General features: G+C 35.0%; 3 protein-coding genes across 6 annotated transcripts; all 3 read left to right on the plus strand.

The window, feature by feature from the left end:
- Window positions 1-979: 979 nt before the first annotated feature.
- LOC7484426 (uncharacterized) lies at window positions 980-3,961 on the plus strand. Of its 3 annotated transcripts, XM_024582945.2 has the most exons (6): window positions 980-1,147; window positions 1,703-1,785; window positions 2,160-2,293; window positions 2,409-2,586; window positions 2,695-2,861; window positions 3,231-3,961. In XM_024582945.2, the coding sequence occupies exons 2-6, from the start codon at window positions 1,759-1,761 to the stop codon at window positions 3,643-3,645; spliced, it is 921 nt and encodes a 306-aa protein (XP_024438713.1). In that variant the 5' UTR covers window positions 980-1,147; window positions 1,703-1,758; the 3' UTR covers window positions 3,646-3,961. The 3 variants fall into 3 exon arrangements, with proteins under 3 accessions (XP_024438713.1, XP_002318084.3, XP_024438712.2); XM_002318048.4 differs by having other exon boundaries at window positions 2,409-2,861; XM_024582944.2 differs by lacking the exon at window positions 1,703-1,785 and having other exon boundaries at window positions 981-1,147; window positions 2,409-2,861.
- A 799-nt stretch (window positions 3,962-4,760) lies between these two features.
- Window positions 4,761-9,300, plus strand: LOC7484427 (uncharacterized). 2 transcript variants are annotated; one of them, XM_024582943.2, is made up of 5 exons: window positions 4,761-5,157; window positions 6,344-6,401; window positions 6,989-7,366; window positions 7,986-8,329; window positions 8,589-9,300. In XM_024582943.2, exons 1-5 carry the CDS (start codon window positions 5,074-5,076, stop codon window positions 8,802-8,804), a joined length of 1,080 nt encoding a protein of 359 aa, XP_024438711.2. In that variant the 5' UTR covers window positions 4,761-5,073; the 3' UTR covers window positions 8,805-9,300. The 2 variants fall into 2 exon arrangements, with proteins under 2 accessions (XP_024438711.2, XP_002318085.4); XM_002318049.4 differs by having other exon boundaries at window positions 4,770-5,157; window positions 6,968-7,366.
- A 2,536-nt stretch (window positions 9,301-11,836) lies between these two features.
- Window positions 11,837-15,462, plus strand: LOC7484428 (LRR receptor-like serine/threonine-protein kinase GSO1). Its single transcript, XM_002318050.4, has one exon. It carries the CDS (start codon window positions 12,254-12,256, stop codon window positions 15,179-15,181), a length of 2,928 nt encoding a protein of 975 aa, XP_002318086.3. The 5' UTR covers window positions 11,837-12,253; the 3' UTR covers window positions 15,182-15,462.
- Window positions 15,463-18,008: the final 2,546 nt, after the last annotated feature.

Here is an 18,008-nt window from a genome sequence, read left to right on the forward strand (position 1 = left end):
TGCAAAGATACCAATAAAAGTCATTAACAATAAACAGAGTAAGTCACAATTGTTATAAAAAACAAATGAGCCTCTCGTCATCATTGAATAATAAGTGCAACACACTTAGATTAATGTTTATAACCTTTATTAGTGTTGGATTTTTCTTATCGATATCTTTACAATGATATTGATAGTGTCATAATCGGAGGTTAACTATACGTTATATATCTCTTTTTTTATTTATTTATTTTTTGTTTTTTTTTCTCTTTGTTGTAATATGTGTGGACTCTTTTTTTTTTTTTTTTTTTTAAGTCACATATTTCACCTTTTCCAATTAAGACATATATATAAACTATACTATTTTACTGGTTTTTTTATATTATATTATTTTACCAATTTTCTTTTAAAAAAACCATGTTAATAAATAAAAATAGTCGCAATGTGCCAGAATGAGTAAAGATAAAGAGGCCTAGGCCAAACAAAAATATAACCCAAACAAACCTGACTTCGGATGGATTCGACCCACTAGTTATTCTATCATTATTATTTTATTTTATTATCCTATTCCCAATTTCCCATAATTATTTTATTAAAAAAATCAAGGTAACAAAAAAAAACATAATTGTTTTTGCATTTTAAAAGTATTTTTTAAAAAATTTATATTTTTTATTTTTTTAAATTAATAATTTTTTAGTATTTTCATATTATTTTAATATGCTGATTTCAAAAATAATTTTTTTTTTAAAAAAATATTTTAATATATTTTCAAATAAAAAATACTTTAAAAAACACTCAACTCCCAAACTCTCTTAGTTTTATCCACAAATTTTATTTTAATAATAATAAATAAATAACAATAACATTTTAAAATTAAAAAATATTATTTTAATATATTTTTAAATAAAAAATACTTTAAAAATATTATTTTAAATATATCATACTCCCAAACTCTCTTACCGCTGTTTTAATAATAATAAATAAAAATTATAAATAAATAAATAAAAAAAAAGTGACCAACTGAAGAGACCTTTCTTTCTCTCTATCCATCCGTTCCGTTTAAACAGGAATTCAATCCAGATACCAAAAGAGTTTCTCTTTTTTTAATCAAATAATCACAAAAAGCTTGTCTTTCTGTAGACCTTCTCTCATGAATTCAAGTCGACAGGTTTGTGTCCAACTATCAAAATTCTATCTTTTCTTCATTTATTACCTTCAATTATTCAATCTAAGCCTCAATTATTTCTACCTTTTCATCTGGGTTTGGTTAGTTATGTTTTCTGCTTTGTGGATTCTTTGTAATTTGAGGTCTGTTTGGTTTCCCGTAAAATTTTGAAGCTTTCTGCATTTGCCTGGTTTTTATGTGAATATTGTAGCTATGTTTAGCTTGTGTATCTGTTTGGTTGGTCAGAAAATTGAAGGAAAGTATAAAAACGAGAGGAAATTGAAGTTATTGGGATACTGGGTTTTTGGATAAAACAATAAAGTCTGGTCATTTCAGCTAATTTGAAGGCATAATTCAGCTTATTCTTTCTGTAACCTGTTGGAGATCAGTGCAACAGGAAAAAAAAAAACTTTAGAAACTTTTGTTTTTTTTTTTGTTTTTCCTTTGGTTTTTTGAAATTGAATGGAGCGTGAGAGTATTTGTTGCCTCATCCTAATGATTCCATTAATAAAAATGATTATTTTAGCTTGTGTTGATATCTGTCTGGTTATTCTTTAGCTTTGTATTGAATAAGGCGCTGTTGAGTAAATGAGTGGGTGCTTGAAGTGGAGAAAATGGCATTGGTGACCCATCAGATGCAGGTACTTGAAATGTAATTCTGCGTAGATCTTATGCCCTAAAAGTGTTACTGTTTTCTCCCCCCAAGTTATTCTCAAGTCATCTAAGCCTTAATCCATGGCAATCAAATTATCCTCATTCATGTCTTTTTCATCAATTCCACTTTGTTATTTGTTTTTCCTTCCATGTTTCTGAGATGCAAAATTTATTGAATTTGATAGTCTTGTATCACAGCAATTGTACTTTCCTTGTTCAACGGTGCATGTGAAAAAAACCAATCACATAATGCAAGTTCAAGTCTGTAACATCATATTTTCACATTGTTTTGCAATGTCCCTTATTTTGCACTCCAATATACTGTAATTATAAAACATATTGCTTTGTCTGCTGCAACTAGGGTTCTTATGCAACATTTCCTTCAAGGCCTTTATCATGGAGCAAAGGGGTGAAGTTGAAGCCACATGTAATGACACTTCAGATGTTTGGGAGAACAAATATGTGTTTCTCAGTAAAACGCAGTCTTCTTTTAAGGTAAGATATGCCTATATTAGACCCGAGGAATGGCAATCTCGTTTCGAGTTGAATTCATGATCAGCCGTTTCTCTTTGTTGAACCAAATTGAGATTGAGCTGCATTGTTGTCACAGTGCAGGGGCTTTTGCTCTTGGACCCAAAGTGAAGCTTTTGAGAATTTCAGCATTTAAGGGTAGTGCACAAAATGATGAATCAGGAGGCAGAAAGAATGGATCCAAAGTTTCCAAAAATTATGTTAAACTTTCTTATGTGCCAAAAGAAAGTGGGGAGACCATAATCAACTCTTCAAAGGTGCACACTATTCCAGTTTCCTATACTTCTGAAGCAAATAACAGAATCGCAGGATCTCCTGCTATTAATAAATTATTCAAGAAATGGCTGAGCATGTTGCGCACGCAGTCACCAAGTCAAGTTGCAGATGAGATTCTGGAAGGACCTCCTCCAAGTGAAGAATTGCAACAAGCTCAAAATTCCACCCAAAATAAGGAAAGAGTTGAGATTGTAAAGTTGGTTTGGTGTCGCTTCCTGATTCTGGATGCAACAATAAAGATACCCATACTAACATTGTAAGTATTGTTGTTTCTGCCACTATGTTATTGGGAATCAATTTAAATCACTTCTTGTTCTGATGAAAAATATGACTCAAAATAGCTCAAAGGTTAAGGATTTACCATTTAGCTGACTCAACTACAGTGAGGCAGTGAGTTTTTGTTGAGTAATTGGACTGGCAAAACTAGTATTTGATTTTTACATATCGAATGAACAGTTTTTGCTACACTGCTACATGATAATCTATTAATTATACAAGAATTCTTCGAACTCTTGATTTCTAAATGAACACATTTTGTAAACATCTCAAGGGTTTTTAGTTTGTAATATTTGTTATCTTCATAAGATTTTTTGGCTGCTTCTAACTTGTGTTGGTGCAATTTCAGCATCCCTTTGGTCCTGGCCATCAATGTGATATATGGAGCTGGAGTGTCAAAAGAATTGACTCCATTGTGGATTTTGGGGCCCCTGATTGTTGCCATCTACATCAAGTTATTCCAGGGCTTGTGGGCTCTCTATGTCTTCAGCTTTAGGCAGACAGTTAAATTAATCAAGAATGTACCTGCCTACTACCTTGTCGCCTCTGGCTATATCAGACAGGGGAAGCTCAAAGACGACATGCAAGTTCATGTGTTGCAACCTGTGCTACACATAAAGAACTTAGACCGCAAAGAGTTTTCAAGAAAAAAGACGAAGGAATTGCAAGAGTGGTTGACGGAGAAGTACCTAGATTATGTGGAATCTATATGGCCCTACTATTGTAGGGCAATCAGGTTTTTAAAGAAGGCTAATCTGATTTAAATTTGATAATGTTAAAGTTTTAGGCAGGGGAGAAGTGTTGAGGTTAGAGTTTCTTAGGAAAATGTTTCAAGAGGTTGAGATTTTTTAAGAAGTGCTGACCAATCCCATTTTAGACTGGGGTTCTCATATCATCAGGCAAGTCATGGAGCACAACAGAGGCAGATTTTTCCTATTTCTGTAATTTTATAGGGCATTCTTGCACGAGATTCCCATCACCTTGTTCCTTTTTGTATTATGTTCTTTGAGGTTGCGTTGTAGCATGCAAGTGTTCAACTCTATTATTGGGTTATATTAATGATGATTTATATGGTTTCAATATACCCTTAAAACCAAAACAAGTAAAAACAAGAAGGTGGTGTTCTGGGATCCTTTTCCATGGTTCTCAGGCCTTCTGCATCCTCGCTAGTAGCAGGTCCTCCTCTCTCGCCCCTCATTTCCTATTAAATTGCAAGTCTCCTCCACTCTCATATTTCTCCATGGTCGTCTGGTTTGTTAATGCTGAATTTGCTCCTAAAAGAAAATAGAATCCTTTGCAGGAAAAATGTCATCGCCACTGTCCGAACCAATATTACCACAGTACCCGGGGACAAATCCCATGAGAAGATTATAGAGGGTGTTTTATCCTGATCATGGATACCAAATGAATTAAAGAGAAAAGTGGAGCTTTACTCTTATGCCATTAAGGCCGACTTTTTGCAGAGAATATGTAGCTTCATCCATATGCAACATTTAGAGGGTGTTTGGTAGTGTGGTAGTGGTTGCTGATTACTTTTTATTACTTCCTCATTCCTTGCTGTCCATCGCTAACTGGTTTGTTGTTTAAACCAAGAGTGAAAATCCTCTCTCATTTTCCAAAATTAACCCGTGCAATGCAAGTACGCAACAAGAACAAAATTATGGAACATATAAACTTTAGGGTTGTGTTTTAATGTTTGTTTATAGAAAAGAGTTTCTCAGTTTTCATCTTTATTCTCTACTTTTTAACGAGCAGAATATTTTATTATTATTATTTTTGTATTTGTATTCTAAAACCACTTAGAACAGCTTTATCATGATACAATGCCATGAAGTTGGTCTCTAAAAGCAATTTTTTTTTTTTTTTTATGATGGAAATATACATAATACCAAGGGAAAATAAAAGATGGGAAATTGAATCGAAAGAAAATGTCCTCAGAAATAGAATTTGACCATAAGTCCACCCGCTTTATATATACACCAAAAAAAAAAAAAAAAAACTCTAACACCTTAATATCTCCGACTTCTTCAAATTTATCTCCCATCCTTAATAAAATCCCATTTCCTTAACAATATCTCATATGGGTATCCTTAAAATCCCTCAAATTCAAATGGGTTTGCTTTAAAATCATACAACATGCATTACTTTACTCTCTGCTGAACTGGGTTTTGCTGTTACATTTACTTATTCAGATGGCTGTCAAAGTTGCTTCTTCTTCATTTTCTTGCATTGCCACTCCACTTTCTTCTCCTTTTAAACTAAGGAGAAGCTCCCAGGTATCTTTTTTGCTTTGTTTTAGTCTCTCTTAATAGTATTGCTGGTTCTTGTTATTGCTTTGTGTGTAGTAAGAGTTTTTTTTAATTGATTCTCAGTGACATGATGATAGAAAGGAGTAATTTGGTCTAAATTGTTTCTTGAGTACGGCCTTTTGGATAGTTATGCTTCAAATGAGATGCTTGTGATTTTTGCAATTGGTGACAGCATTTTGTTTTAATGTTTCTTAGAATTGCAAGTTCTTTTTTGGGTGATTTATATTGGGATCAGATTTTAGGAATTAGATTTATGGCATGGTAAATTTCACCAATACTGATGAAGAAATCTCCTTTTTTTTTTACTATGATAATGGAATTTGAGAGAAGGGGTGAATAATCAAATCCTCTTCTGCAGTTAAACATGGGATTAGAAAGTGATGTTTAACTTCTGGTGAGGGATTAATATTTCGTTGTACACTGGTAAAATGAGAATCAAATGTGGAAATCCTCTTCACTTATTCTGTTAGCATTGTTTTTTCTCTGGAAAGATGAAGGTGCATTATGCACAATAGTCTATGGCCCATAAGAGCAATGCTTTTCTTTTGATGTATGTATGTGATGATACAAGTTATGTTGACTGACTGACTCTTCAATAGATAGCTTCATATTTCATGGTTTTTCTCCTTCATTCCTTTAAGATATTCCCCAAATATATACATTCAAAATGAGTCAGCTGTCACATGCTCCAACCAGGGCAGTTCCCTTTGATCCCCTCCTGGCTTTCCCTTTCTTTTTCAGGCGGCAATGTTTATCAGGATTTTATTTGTAAAGTTTCCACCAGATTTGGAAGAGACCAACTAATTAAACCAACTCAGCCGCCTTAACTAATGCCCGCATGCTTCTTCTTTTTATCTCATAAACTTTTTTTTTTTTAATTCCATACCATGTGAATTTGTTAGCAATTTAACTGTTTTTCTTGTTTAGATTGTTGCTACTTGATTAGAGTCAAACTCTTGTAATTTCAAATTTTATGATATTTTTTCTGGCAGAGTTTCTATTTAAAGCAGTGAATTCTTCTTAATGAGCCTGATGCATCGTTTGACTTCTTGCTACTTTATGCTAAACTTAGCCAAGGATTCCTAAAGATCTATTTCTAGATGACAAGCTCCATGGTAGTTTTCTAACACTTCACTCTTGTTTCATTGTTCAGCTGAGCTTGTCAGAAAGACCATATAATGGACTACATTATAAGCTTAGAAATGCTGATGGTAAGTTCCCAGACTACTTGAATGATTGCCAAATTTCTAAACTTTTATTCTAAGGTGCAATTTGACTCCCATAAATCTGATTTAGTCCATGATGCTACTAACTGTAGTGATATTAGAGCCTCCATACAGTAGACAGTGTGTGACAAAGTTGGTTTTTCTTGTCATGCCCTTCTTTCTGTAATATTGATCTTCACATGCTTTTTTTTTTATAGTCCCAAAGTATGTCCATACTCCAGTCATCAAGACAAGCGAGCAAGTTCTTTTTTATCCTTTATCTTAAGGAAAAAATGTTCAACAAACCAATAAGATTAAATTCATATTTAAGAATAAATAAGCACACGTGAAGTGCATCTAATTCACTTCCTTCAACATTATGCTTTATGAAAAATGGATCAATATACCAATTTTATGTAACAAGGTGAGTAAAATATGAGATAGTTATTTATCCTCTATTGATAAGATTCTCAAATTTGATAATATAATTGGTGCACTTAATTCTGAAATTCTCAGTCCTTGCTACTGCACTAAATTTGCCTTCTAATAGTCTTCTTCTGTATTTTGCATAGTTCACTCGTGCCACTTCATAGATGATCTACCAAAATTAAAGGGAAAATTTCCCAGAAGGCAACATATTATCTTTGCAGCCTCTCAAGATCAGTCACAGTACAGTGAGATCAAACCAGATGCATCAGAAGAAGAAGATGACCATCCTACTGCTGAAGCTCTCCCTACTACTAGCAGTTCAATTAATCATTTCCCAGGAACTGATGGGAAACCTGGTTTAATTTCATTTTATAATCGCCCATATAAAATGGTGGATGAAGTCATTATATCTAATGTGCAAAGGAATCCAAGCAGTCTATTATGGTTCATTGGTCCTGCTGTCCTTGTAGCCTCTTTCATTTTCCCTTCGCTTTATTTACGCAAAATACTCTCTGCAGTATTCGAGGACTCTTTGCTTACAGGTGATCAGGCTTACTTATTTTGTTGTGATATTGCTTTTCCATTAATGATTTCAATTAATGTCAATTGTTATTTTTTACAAGCATTAAATGAGCAAGTAAAGAGAGTGAAAAACACAGAAAACTGCATAGAAGAATGGAAAAAAATTCCACTAAGATTGTCTGGAAGGAGGGATTGGTTTATTTATTTTGGGTATTGTATTTAATTAGCTAGATTACATTGATACGAATCTTGGTAGTATCACCCTGTTTATGCTGTCCTGTAATCGTTGATTTTTAGCAAGGAGCCACGGACCGTATTAGAGATTTCAGTTGACATTTATTTTAGACAGCTGTGAAGGAGAATTGATAGTTGATGCCAACAACTTGGGAGAATGAGATATAAAGGATATCAGTGAAGGATGGTGTTAGAGGATTCTATCAAAGAGCATTGAAGTTGTGTGCAACTAGGATATGGTATCTCTATGTCTAATGTAACTTGAATAGTAGTAACTTTTTGAGAAATAGGAAATGATATTTGCTTCTAGGATATGATCTCTTTAAGTTTTTGCTTCGTGTTCCCGGTTTGATTGCTGGATGTATTTGCTTCTTCTCTGAACATTCCTTTGTTATCTATCTGCAGATTTCCTCATATTGTTCTTCACGGAAGCTCTTTTCTACTGTGGTGTTGCTGTTTTTCTTCTGCTAATAGACCATTTAAGGAGGCCAGTGGAACCATTATCTTCTGTAAACAATAACAGAACCCTGGCTCCCCATTTGGGACAGCGAATCTCTTCTGTAGCTGCCTTGGTACTTAGTCTTATAATTCCCATGGTTACAATGGGCTTGGTCTGGCCGTGGACTGGCCCTGCAGCTTCCGCAACTCTTGCTCCATACCTGGTTGGTATCGTAGTACAATTTGCATTTGAGCAGTATGCAAGATACCGGAAGTCACCTTCTTGGCCTGTCATTCCAATCATCTTTCAAGTAAGGGCAGATGTGGCCTATCTTCTGTACGATTAGGTTTTGGAGAGGAAAAAAGAAAAAAAGAAAAAAGAGGAAGAAACAATGTTTAGTTTTATTCTCTGATACACTTGGTTTTATAGTTGATTTACAGTCTAGAAGTCTCCTGATATATACAGTTCAACTCATTAAATTTGGCCTATTTGATAGGAGATTCTATTTGAGTTATTTATTGTTACTAGTCAGTTAAGTGTAAATGTAAGATATTCTTTGTGATTAACAGGTTTATAGATTGCATCAACTGAATAGAGCCGCACAACTGGTGACAGCCCTGTCATTCACAGTGAGAGGAGCTGAAATGACCTCACACAATTTGGAGATAAGCAGCTCTTTAGGCACACTTTTGAATGTCCTTCAATTCCTTGGGGTCATCTGCATTTGGTCGCTGTCAAGCTTCCTCATGAAATTTTTCCCACCAGCTGCCAGGACTGCAGAGTGATGCTTGAACATCGAAGAGTTGGTATGGCTGTATCTCGCTTTGCTGAATAGAATGCCAATGCTTGATTCAGGTAATCCAATACATGTAGGTTTCTTTCTTTGAGCTATGGTTCTGGCATGGTGAGCAGTTGGAGCTCAATGGATATTAAAGAATTTAATTGTTGAAAGCATGGTGAAAAATTGTGGCACTGGTGGGATTATTTGAATGAAGACATACTGGAGAGCAGTGTTGCTAAAAGTGGCAGTGATGTTATTTCTGCAATTTAGTGTTGTTTTGAGTTTCTAATCTTATGATCAGGATGCTAAACAGCACTTGGTTTTTGTCATTGGCCATTTTTTCCTGTATACTGATCCTTCTTCCTTCTAGATTTTTCATATTGTAGAATGTGTTTCAAAAGCATCATGGCTAATTTATAGATATGGATGCATCCGCACTCCTCATCTTTTTACTGAAACAAGTTATTGAAATTTTGAAGCGTACAAATCATTTTCTTGTACTCGTTGGCTTATTAAAAAGTACGATCAAGGCTTAAAGGTGTCTTTATATATTGTTGACATGTTTCAACATCTAAATATTATTACGTGGGAAGCTTGCATGCCAGTGTTTTCTGTGCTCTTGAAACTCTAATTACTACTAAATTTGAGTTATCATATTGTTTCTTTGACTTTATCAATATTGCAATTGTGTTGTTACCCTCGAGTCTAACAAGTTGGAACCATTTAACAATCACTTGCATCTTTGCTTAGAATGGTGAGGGGGCAGATATTTCTTGTTGAGTACCTTTACATACTTTTAGAGATCCCCAGTTTGCAGGGGACTTTAAAGAAGAGTTGGCTACCAAAACAAGCTCTTGGAAGAATGGAGCAGATAATACCACATTACAAGCCATCTTATCTGTCTTTCAGTGTGAAGGTCTGCATTTACTGGTAGTTATCATAATGAAGTCTTTTGGTCCCTGCATAACGAATTTAGACAATGCTAACTGGTATGGAACGGTTGGATGATTAGTATTTAGAAGCAATACTCTTACCTCAAAGTACATGACTAGAGGTTTTGCCTATTTCTATGCTACCAGAGTTGTAACCTTTTATTATATCTTCCATTAGGTATATGCCTTTCCTTTCTGTTATCAAAGGCAAAGACATCCGCCATTATCACTGAAAGCTAGCTATTTCTTCTGCTTCCATGTGTCATTTAATTTTGTTTTTTTTTTTCCATTCTTTTATCTATGAGTTTTCATTTGGACTGAAATATCTATTTTCATATTTCAGCTTTAAGAATTGTTCCGTGAGCTTCTTTTGCCTATAATATGAAATTCCTACCGTTCCTTGACTTCCATCATGGTCTTCAAATAATGTACCTTCTCTTTTGGCTCTATCCTCCTTTTCCACTGCGCTTTTGTCTGTCAATGGTGTGATAATTTAAACACATTCCTTTTAAATTGTAGATTGATAACATTCCTTTAGATTAATTTAAATAAACTTTGATTAGGTATAAGCTAAAAAAAATTCCCTCTCTAAAAAAAAAAAGAAAAAAGATCTGTTTGTTTAATGACCTTCTTGGTTATCTGAGATTAAATGGTGACATGTACTACCCTTTTTTCCAAATGGCTTTTTTTTTGTTTATCATAAAAAAAAAGGCAGGTATTTAATTGCACTAGATACTAACATATCTTCAGCATGCAGAACTGGAAGGGTGATAGTGTTCTTGACTTGGTGTTTCTAGGAATCGCATGTGGAGAGGGAGGGAAGTGAGGAAGCAAAGAGTTATTATAGTCACTAGGGCAGTATTCTTCCTTAGCAAAAGCAAAAGCAAATATCGAAGCACTTGGGTAGCAAACGGTACATGCTGATATGTACGTTGTTTCCTTGTCTGGGGTAGGTGATGGGACAGAGCCTATTGGAATATCATTCATTGTGGTTGTCTCTGCTTAGATCCTGAGAAGCTAAGCAAAGGTAGATGTAAAAAGCTGCCATCGATGCAAACACAATTTCCAATCAACTATGAAGTGAACTTGCTTGTCCTTACATGTTTAGCTTCTTTTTGGAAGAATCCTTTCAAGATGCAAATTTCTCTTTCATTAGGATTAATCAAGTCCTAATTGGGCCAAAGAAGCAGTTCTTGAGAAAACTTCGTGTGGTCCTGGCTTTATTCTGGAATTAAATATCATTAGTAAGTTGGTTTCTACTGTAAAATTCGTTGTGGTTGTTTTGCTCCTCTGTTTTCTTCCTGTTTTCAATATGGTATTAGGTGGTTTAGGTTGAGGGAGGAGATGAGATTTAGCCCGTGGACTACCAATGGATAAATTCTGGACAAAATAGTAGTTAGCAAAGAAAATTCTCAAGATGTTTTAAAATGCATTGCACCTATCTATTCACCAAGGTACACGCATGCGCGCGCACACAAAGGAAAATGATGGAGGTAAAGAAAATACTACACAGATGCATTTAGGAAAACCTCGTAAACTCACCGAAGACAAATGATTCTAGCCATTCATCAGAGGAAACCTAGATTGAGTCACTGATCTTTATCCTTGATTGCTTTCCAATTTCCTTTTCTTCTGTCCTGACGATATATCTGGTCCATTGTGCTGCTAAATCAAGGAATATATGGTAGCCCAGCTGGACCATACTGGTTTGTTCAATCATTAAGGACCTCTATGCTCATTGGACATCCTCTAGCTTCATTCAATAATGCGTTTATGCCAATTTAAGCCGACAATTGTTGAAAGTTTAATTGGCATGGATTAGAGAGTCAAATTCTACTTTGATCTTTGGGAACATTTCTGATGGATTCTTTTCGGCAAAACCTTCTTAATATGATATCAGAGTAGATTGATATTTCCTGTTGCAAAAAATCCATGCTAGATAGACCCCATCTGTGGGGTATTTTTTTTCCTAGGAGCAAGTGGGTATCTCCCCTAACCTTTTGTTTTCCTTTAGACAATGCCCATCACTTTACCTTATCCAGATACAATTCCCCATCTCACAAGCTATTAAACATGCTACTATGTAGAGTACCATAATAATTGCTTTGAGAGGAAAAGGAGAAAAAAAATACCCCACCTTTTAGCAAGCCTTGAAAAGGTACGAAGAGCAGGTTGTGTGTGAAAGTAATTTGTGGTTAAGGCTAGATTACTATTGATTCACTATTGTCAACTTTCAAAACAATAATCATAGGCAGCCCTACTTCCACTGAACTATATAAACTTCAAAGGTTCCATCATCGTAGCAGTTAACAAATTTGAGTCTCTCTCATTCACATTCCTCTTTAATTCCTTATCCTATCTTGTCTTTTCTCTTCCTGATTCTACTGAACTTGAGATTCACTTGTTTGATTTTGCCTTTTCTTTCATCATGGAACCAAGCTCCTCAATTGACTAAAATGAGTTTTTTAAAACAAGGGACTGAGACTGTCATTTGAGATTCATCCTTTTCACACAACTTGAAATGGGCAGCGCTCAAATGTGTAATTTGGTGCTGTTTCTGGCAATACTTCATGCTGTTCTTGCTGTTAGTCCTGGTGAAGATAATTCAGCAGAATCCTACTGGCTTCTGAGAATCAAATCAGAACTAGTTGATCCTGTTGGGGTTCTTGATAACTGGTCTCCAAGAGCTCATATGTGCAGCTGGAATGGACTTACATGTTCCCTTGATCAAACTCATGTTCTGGGCATGAACTTGTCAGGCTCAGGACTATCCGGTTCCATTTCACACGAGCTCTGGCATCTTACATCACTTCAAATACTCGACTTGTCTTCGAATTCTCTTACTGGCTCAATTCCTTCTGAGCTTGGAAAGCTTCAAAATTTGCAGATGCTGCTCCTCTATGCAAATTCTCTCTCTGGTAAAATTCCTGAAGAGATAGGCCTTTTGAAGAACTTGCAAGTTCTTAGGGTAGGAGATAACTTGTTATCAGGTGAGATTACACCAAGTATAGGCAACTTGACTCAGTTGAGAGTGTTGGGTCTTGCCTACTGCCAATTTAATGGAAGCATTCCTTCTGGGATTGGTAATTTGAAGCATCTCGTATCTCTTGACTTGCAGAAGAACAGTCTCGATGGCCACATACCAGAAGAGATTCATGGCTGTGAAGAGCTTCAAAATCTCGCAGCATTAAACAACAAGCTTGAGGGAGATATCCCTGCTTCAATAGGGATGCTTAGATCGCTGCAAATATTGAACTTAGCCAATAACAGCCTTTCAGGTTCAATTCCAGTTGAGCTAGGCCAGCTCTCCAACTTGACGTACTTGAGTTTACTTGGAAATAGATTGAGTGGCCGGATTCCTTCACAGCTTAACCAGTTGGTTCAGCTTGAGACACTTGACTTGTCAGTAAATAATTTCTCAGGAGCCATTAGCCTCTTCAATGCCCAATTGAAGAATCTTAGAACTTTAGTTCTGTCTAATAATGATTTGACAGGTAGCATCCCAAGCAACTTCTGCCTCAGCAATTCATCGAAACTGCAACAACTTTTTCTGTCTCGAAATAGTCTCTCTGGCAAGTTCCAATTGGATCTTCTCAACTGCCGCTCGCTCCAACAATTAGACCTCTCTGATAACAATTTTGAAGGAGGGTTGCCGTCTGGCCTCGAGAAACTAGAGCACCTCACAGATCTTCTGCTCAATAATAACAGCTTCAGTGGAAATTTACCTTCAGAAATCGGAAACATGAGTAACTTGGAAACTTTAATTCTTTTTGACAACATGATCACAGGGAGACTCCCACCAGAAATTGGCAAGTTGCAGAGGTTGAGTACCATCTATCTCTATGACAACCAGATGTCAGGAGGAATACCAAGAGAGTTAACAAACTGCACAAGCATGACAAAAATTGATTTCTTTGGAAATCACTTTACGGGATCGATTCCTGCAACAATAGGGAAGCTTAAGAATCTGAACATGCTTCAACTGAGACAGAATGACTTGTCAGGTCCAATCCCACCGAGCTTGGGCTACTGCAAAAGGCTTCAGATCATGGCGTTGGCAGATAACAAGATCTCAGGAACCTTGCCAGAAACATTCAGATTCCTTACAGAACTGAACAAGATAACTCTTTACAACAACTCCTTTGAAGGTCCTCTTCCCGCATCCCTCTTTCTTCTCAAAAACCTCAAAATCATCAATTTTTCACACAACAGGTTTAGCGGCAGCATTTCTCCCCTCTTGGGTTCAAATTCTCTTACTGCTTTAGACCTAACCAACAATAGCTTCTCTGGTCCCATTCCTTCTGAACTAACCCAGTCAAGAAATCTAAGCCGTCTCCGTCTTGCTCACAATCATCTTTCTGGAGAAATTCCTAGTGAGTTTGGCTCACTCACCAAGCTCAACTTCTTTGATTTGTCATTCAACAACCTCACAGGAGAAGTGCCACCTCAGCTTTCAAACTGTAAAAAGATCCAACACTTCCTACTTAACAATAACCAGCTTGCAGGCACCATGCCTCCTTGGTTAGGGAGCTTAGAAGAACTTGGAGAACTAGATTTTTCATTCAATAACTTCCATGGAAATATACCTGCTGAGCTTGGCAACTGTTCAGGATTACTCAAGCTTTCTCTTCATAGCAACAAACTCTCAGGCAACATACCGCAGGAGATAGGAAACCTTACTTCTCTCAATGTCCTTAATCTTCAGAGAAACAATCTTTCAGGCTTGATCCCTTCAACAATCCAGGAGTGCGAGAAAATCTTTGAACTGAGGCTCTCAGAGAATTTCCTGACTGGTTCTATACCACCTGAGCTAGGAAAGCTGACCGAGTTGCAAGTGATCTTGGACCTGAGTGAAAATTCTTTCTCTGGTGAGATTCCATCTTCTCTTGGAAATCTGATGAAGTTAGAGGGATTGAACCTATCTCTAAATCACCTCCAAGGAGAAGTACCTTTTTCACTTACAAAGCTGACCAGCCTTCACATGCTAAACCTGTCAAATAATGATCTCCAGGGCCAACTTCCTTCCACCTTTTCGGGATTCCCACTTAGCTCCTTCCTGGGCAATGACAAGCTATGCGGCCCACCATTAGTATCATGCTTGGAATCAGCGGGTCAAGAAAAAAGGGGGCTTTCAAACACTGCTGTTGTTGGTATTATAGTGGCCATTGTCTTTACTTCTTCTTTAATATGCTTGGTGATGCTTTATATGATAGTAAGAATCTGGTGTAATTGGAGACAAGTTACGATTTCGAGCATGGACGCTGGGGGCACTGAACAAAGAAGAGAAGAAGAAAAATCGGAGTATGGAGACAAGGAGAAGAGAAGGAATGGCGAGTACTGGAAGGTGAATTCCATGGCATTGGTTCCTTCACAAGATAAGCAAAGTCCTAGAACATGCATATTCCATTTCAAAATGGATACAGAAATCACAGGGAATACATTGGTTTGAGGAGATGGAGTGATTTTTATTTTCTTTCTCAAAACTTGTGCAGCGTCTTGAGTTTGTGTAATTCTTTCTTTCTTTTCCTTTCTTTGCAAAGTGGCATTGTTATAAATTGTAATGCTCCACCCTGTAGTTTCAATAGTTTCAAAATTTATAGAATTAGGTGCTTGTTGTTTTAGAGGCAAATATCATGTGCAGTTGTTCAAGAATCAACAAGTGCTTGCATTGAATTCTTGATGTGGGATTGCATTCTGGTTTATGATATTACATATAATTCTGTCATACCATATTCAGTGTGTTTGTTGGGAATTTGAGTTGATAGTTTATTTTAATTTATTTTTTATATAGTTATTGTGGTATAGAAAAAATATCTTGATATCAAATTGGTTCTTGACTTCACAAAAATAAAATTGATTTTATTTTTTTAAAATAAAATAAAATTAAGGGACGAGATTTGAAAAAAGACAAACAATCAGAACAACCCTTTTGTTGTTTTAACAAAAGGTACTTTCAAGTTTGGTCCTTCATATTTCATGTTTTCTATAGTCATTGAATTTTTGTTAATTTCAATTTCATCCTTCCATGTTGTGTTGATTAAGATTTCTTATTGATAATTTATTTCAATGTGTTTTTTTGCGCTCATTGTTATATCAAATAATTATCCCAACATTGGGCTGATAATTTATTTTTTGAGATATTATCTGGATTCTTTATTTGTCTAAAGATTAAGAGTAGATGGATTAAAACTAAAGAATAGGAAAATATTGAAGCATAAAGGGAAGAATAGCATAAGCCAGTCATAGAAACATGCGCTACCTTTCAAAGAAGATGATGTTGTGACGATTCTAACAACATAAAAAATGACATTGATGGGAGCTTGGAGGATGACTCACGTGTCACTTAAAGGCTACGAGCCTTCCACATGCCTTAGCGTGCTTCGCATGTACCAAACATGTAACATCCCAAAATTTTTCACAATCACACATGTGAAAATTCAGGTAATTATTTTTTGAAACGCAACCACATCAATCACATATGGAACTCATTCCTTATCCAAATAATTAAAATAACATGATAGATATTTAATACTACCTCACTTAAAATATATGTAACTAAATTAAATTCAACATGGTAATAAATTCCTTCATTTATAAAAATGATTAAATTAAATCCATCATAATATAATTCTTTCATTACATGACTTTAACAGTTCAAATAAAATACCCAAGGTAACAAAAGAATGGAATAAAATTCACAATTATATTCCTTTTTAAAATTACATGTTAATGTTATCATGATTACATGTATTAATCTTATACAAAAAGTAAGGTCTCAAATCTACTAAGTCTTGTCAGGTCGTGCCGAACTTCAAAATTAATTTAATATTAAGGTAAATTAATTTGCATGACAAATAAAGTGACAACATAACAAATACCAATTTAACCAAACTACTATTTCTATTTATAATTAAGTTCTCGAATAACTTAATTCACTTTTTTCTCAAACAAGGAGAATTCTTATGACCCAACCTTAGATGGCAACCCCCGATCCGGGTTCCAAAACTCATTGCCTAAACTTAAACACATTCCTAAAAACTTAGGAATCCATCCATCCAACTACCTAAAACAAGTCACCAGTCCCATTACACAGGGCAAACTAGCCATCTTGCATAAGTCCCATTACAATGGGCAAATTGGTCAACTTAGCCCAGAATATGGCACCAGTCCCATCAAACAAGAAAAACCAGCCAACTCACACCAGTCCTATCAAACAATGCAAACTATCGTAGCTTGTCAGGCTCTAATAATCAATTCTCAAGATTTGGAAATAATAAAAAGGAAATTATTATTGTTTAACTAAAAAATTAGACAATCATAATAACTGAATTAAAAATAAATTAAAACTATTATAGACAGATTCAAGGTAGTTTGAGCTTTAAAGGCTAAAATTGAATTTTGAATTCTTTAAGATGAAAATCTCATTCTACCTTTTTTTTTTTAAATAGCTAAAATATGATTACGGAAACAGTTTAAATTTTAAATTAGACTGATTTGAAATTTAAACTAGATCAATTTCTATTTGACTAGACTCTTAACAATATGATTTCATTTTAGAAAGATCTAGGGCTGCCTCTTATGTGTCATCATATAATGGCTTATTGTACTTAGACAATCCATTTGGTCGTGGGGTAATCCTTTCTGTTCATTTCCAACTATCCATTTTTATCCCTTTCTTTTTCTTCCCAAAACTTCTATGTAATGTCTGATGAGATCACCTTACTATCTTTTTTCCATTTCCAATCAAAATTCTTAGAATTACAATAGAATTATTGAAAAAATTAAAATGAAATAATTAATTAAGTAAGACTTGATTATAAATATGTTTTATAAATGAAGGATTTGAATGTAATTAATGCAAGGGCTTGCATTTCTAGACCTACAAATTGAGTAAGCACTTTATTGTATAAATATATAAAACTATCCTGAAATAATATAAGCGATATGTTTCAGGAGGCAAAATGATATTTTATCATGTTTTTTCTATAAATAAAATGTTATGCTTTATATTTTTTTATAATAAAGTTATAAGAAAAACACATTGTACACATCATATACACTTATATAGATAGTCTGAGTAGAAAAGAAAGAGCCAGCATTCAAAGCATAACATTCCCTCTCTTCTAAAAGAGTTTTATGAGTTTTTTAATATTGCAGTTCGGGTGAATTACTGTTAGAGAGTAGATAATTGAATGATTTATAGTTTGTGATAACTCAACCTTAAAGATTTGATCGAACCTTAGAAAAAAAAATATTGTTCTTCATATAATATTTAT

The sequence above is a fragment of the Populus trichocarpa genome, chromosome 12 (genome assembly GCF_000002775.5).
Source record: "Populus trichocarpa isolate Nisqually-1 chromosome 12, P.trichocarpa_v4.1, whole genome shotgun sequence".
In the NCBI taxonomy this organism is placed as follows: domain Eukaryota; kingdom Viridiplantae; phylum Streptophyta; class Magnoliopsida; order Malpighiales; family Salicaceae; genus Populus; species Populus trichocarpa.

Excerpts from the sequence above, each read along its gene's own strand:
- LOC7484427 (XM_002318049.4), top strand. The coding sequence starts at position 5,074 with ATGGCTGTCAAAGTTGCTTCTTCTTCATTTTCTTGCATTGCCACTCCA. Across the intron at positions 5,158-6,343 it reads AACTAAGGAGAAGCTCCCAG|CTGAGCTTGTCAGAAAGACC; the intron begins GTATCTTTTTTG and ends TTCATTGTTCAG. Across the intron at positions 7,367-7,985 it reads CGAGGACTCTTTGCTTACAG|ATTTCCTCATATTGTTCTTC; the intron begins GTGATCAGGCTT and ends ATCTATCTGCAG.
- LOC7484428 (XM_002318050.4), top strand. The coding sequence starts at position 12,254 with ATGGGCAGCGCTCAAATGTGTAATTTGGTGCTGTTTCTGGCAATACTT.
- LOC7484426 (XM_002318048.4), top strand. The coding sequence starts at position 1,759 with ATGGCATTGGTGACCCATCAGATGCAG. Across the intron at positions 1,786-2,159 it reads TGGTGACCCATCAGATGCAG|GGTTCTTATGCAACATTTCC; the intron begins GTACTTGAAATG and ends TGCTGCAACTAG. Across the intron at positions 2,294-2,408 it reads AAACGCAGTCTTCTTTTAAG|TGCAGGGGCTTTTGCTCTTG; the intron begins GTAAGATATGCC and ends TTGTTGTCACAG.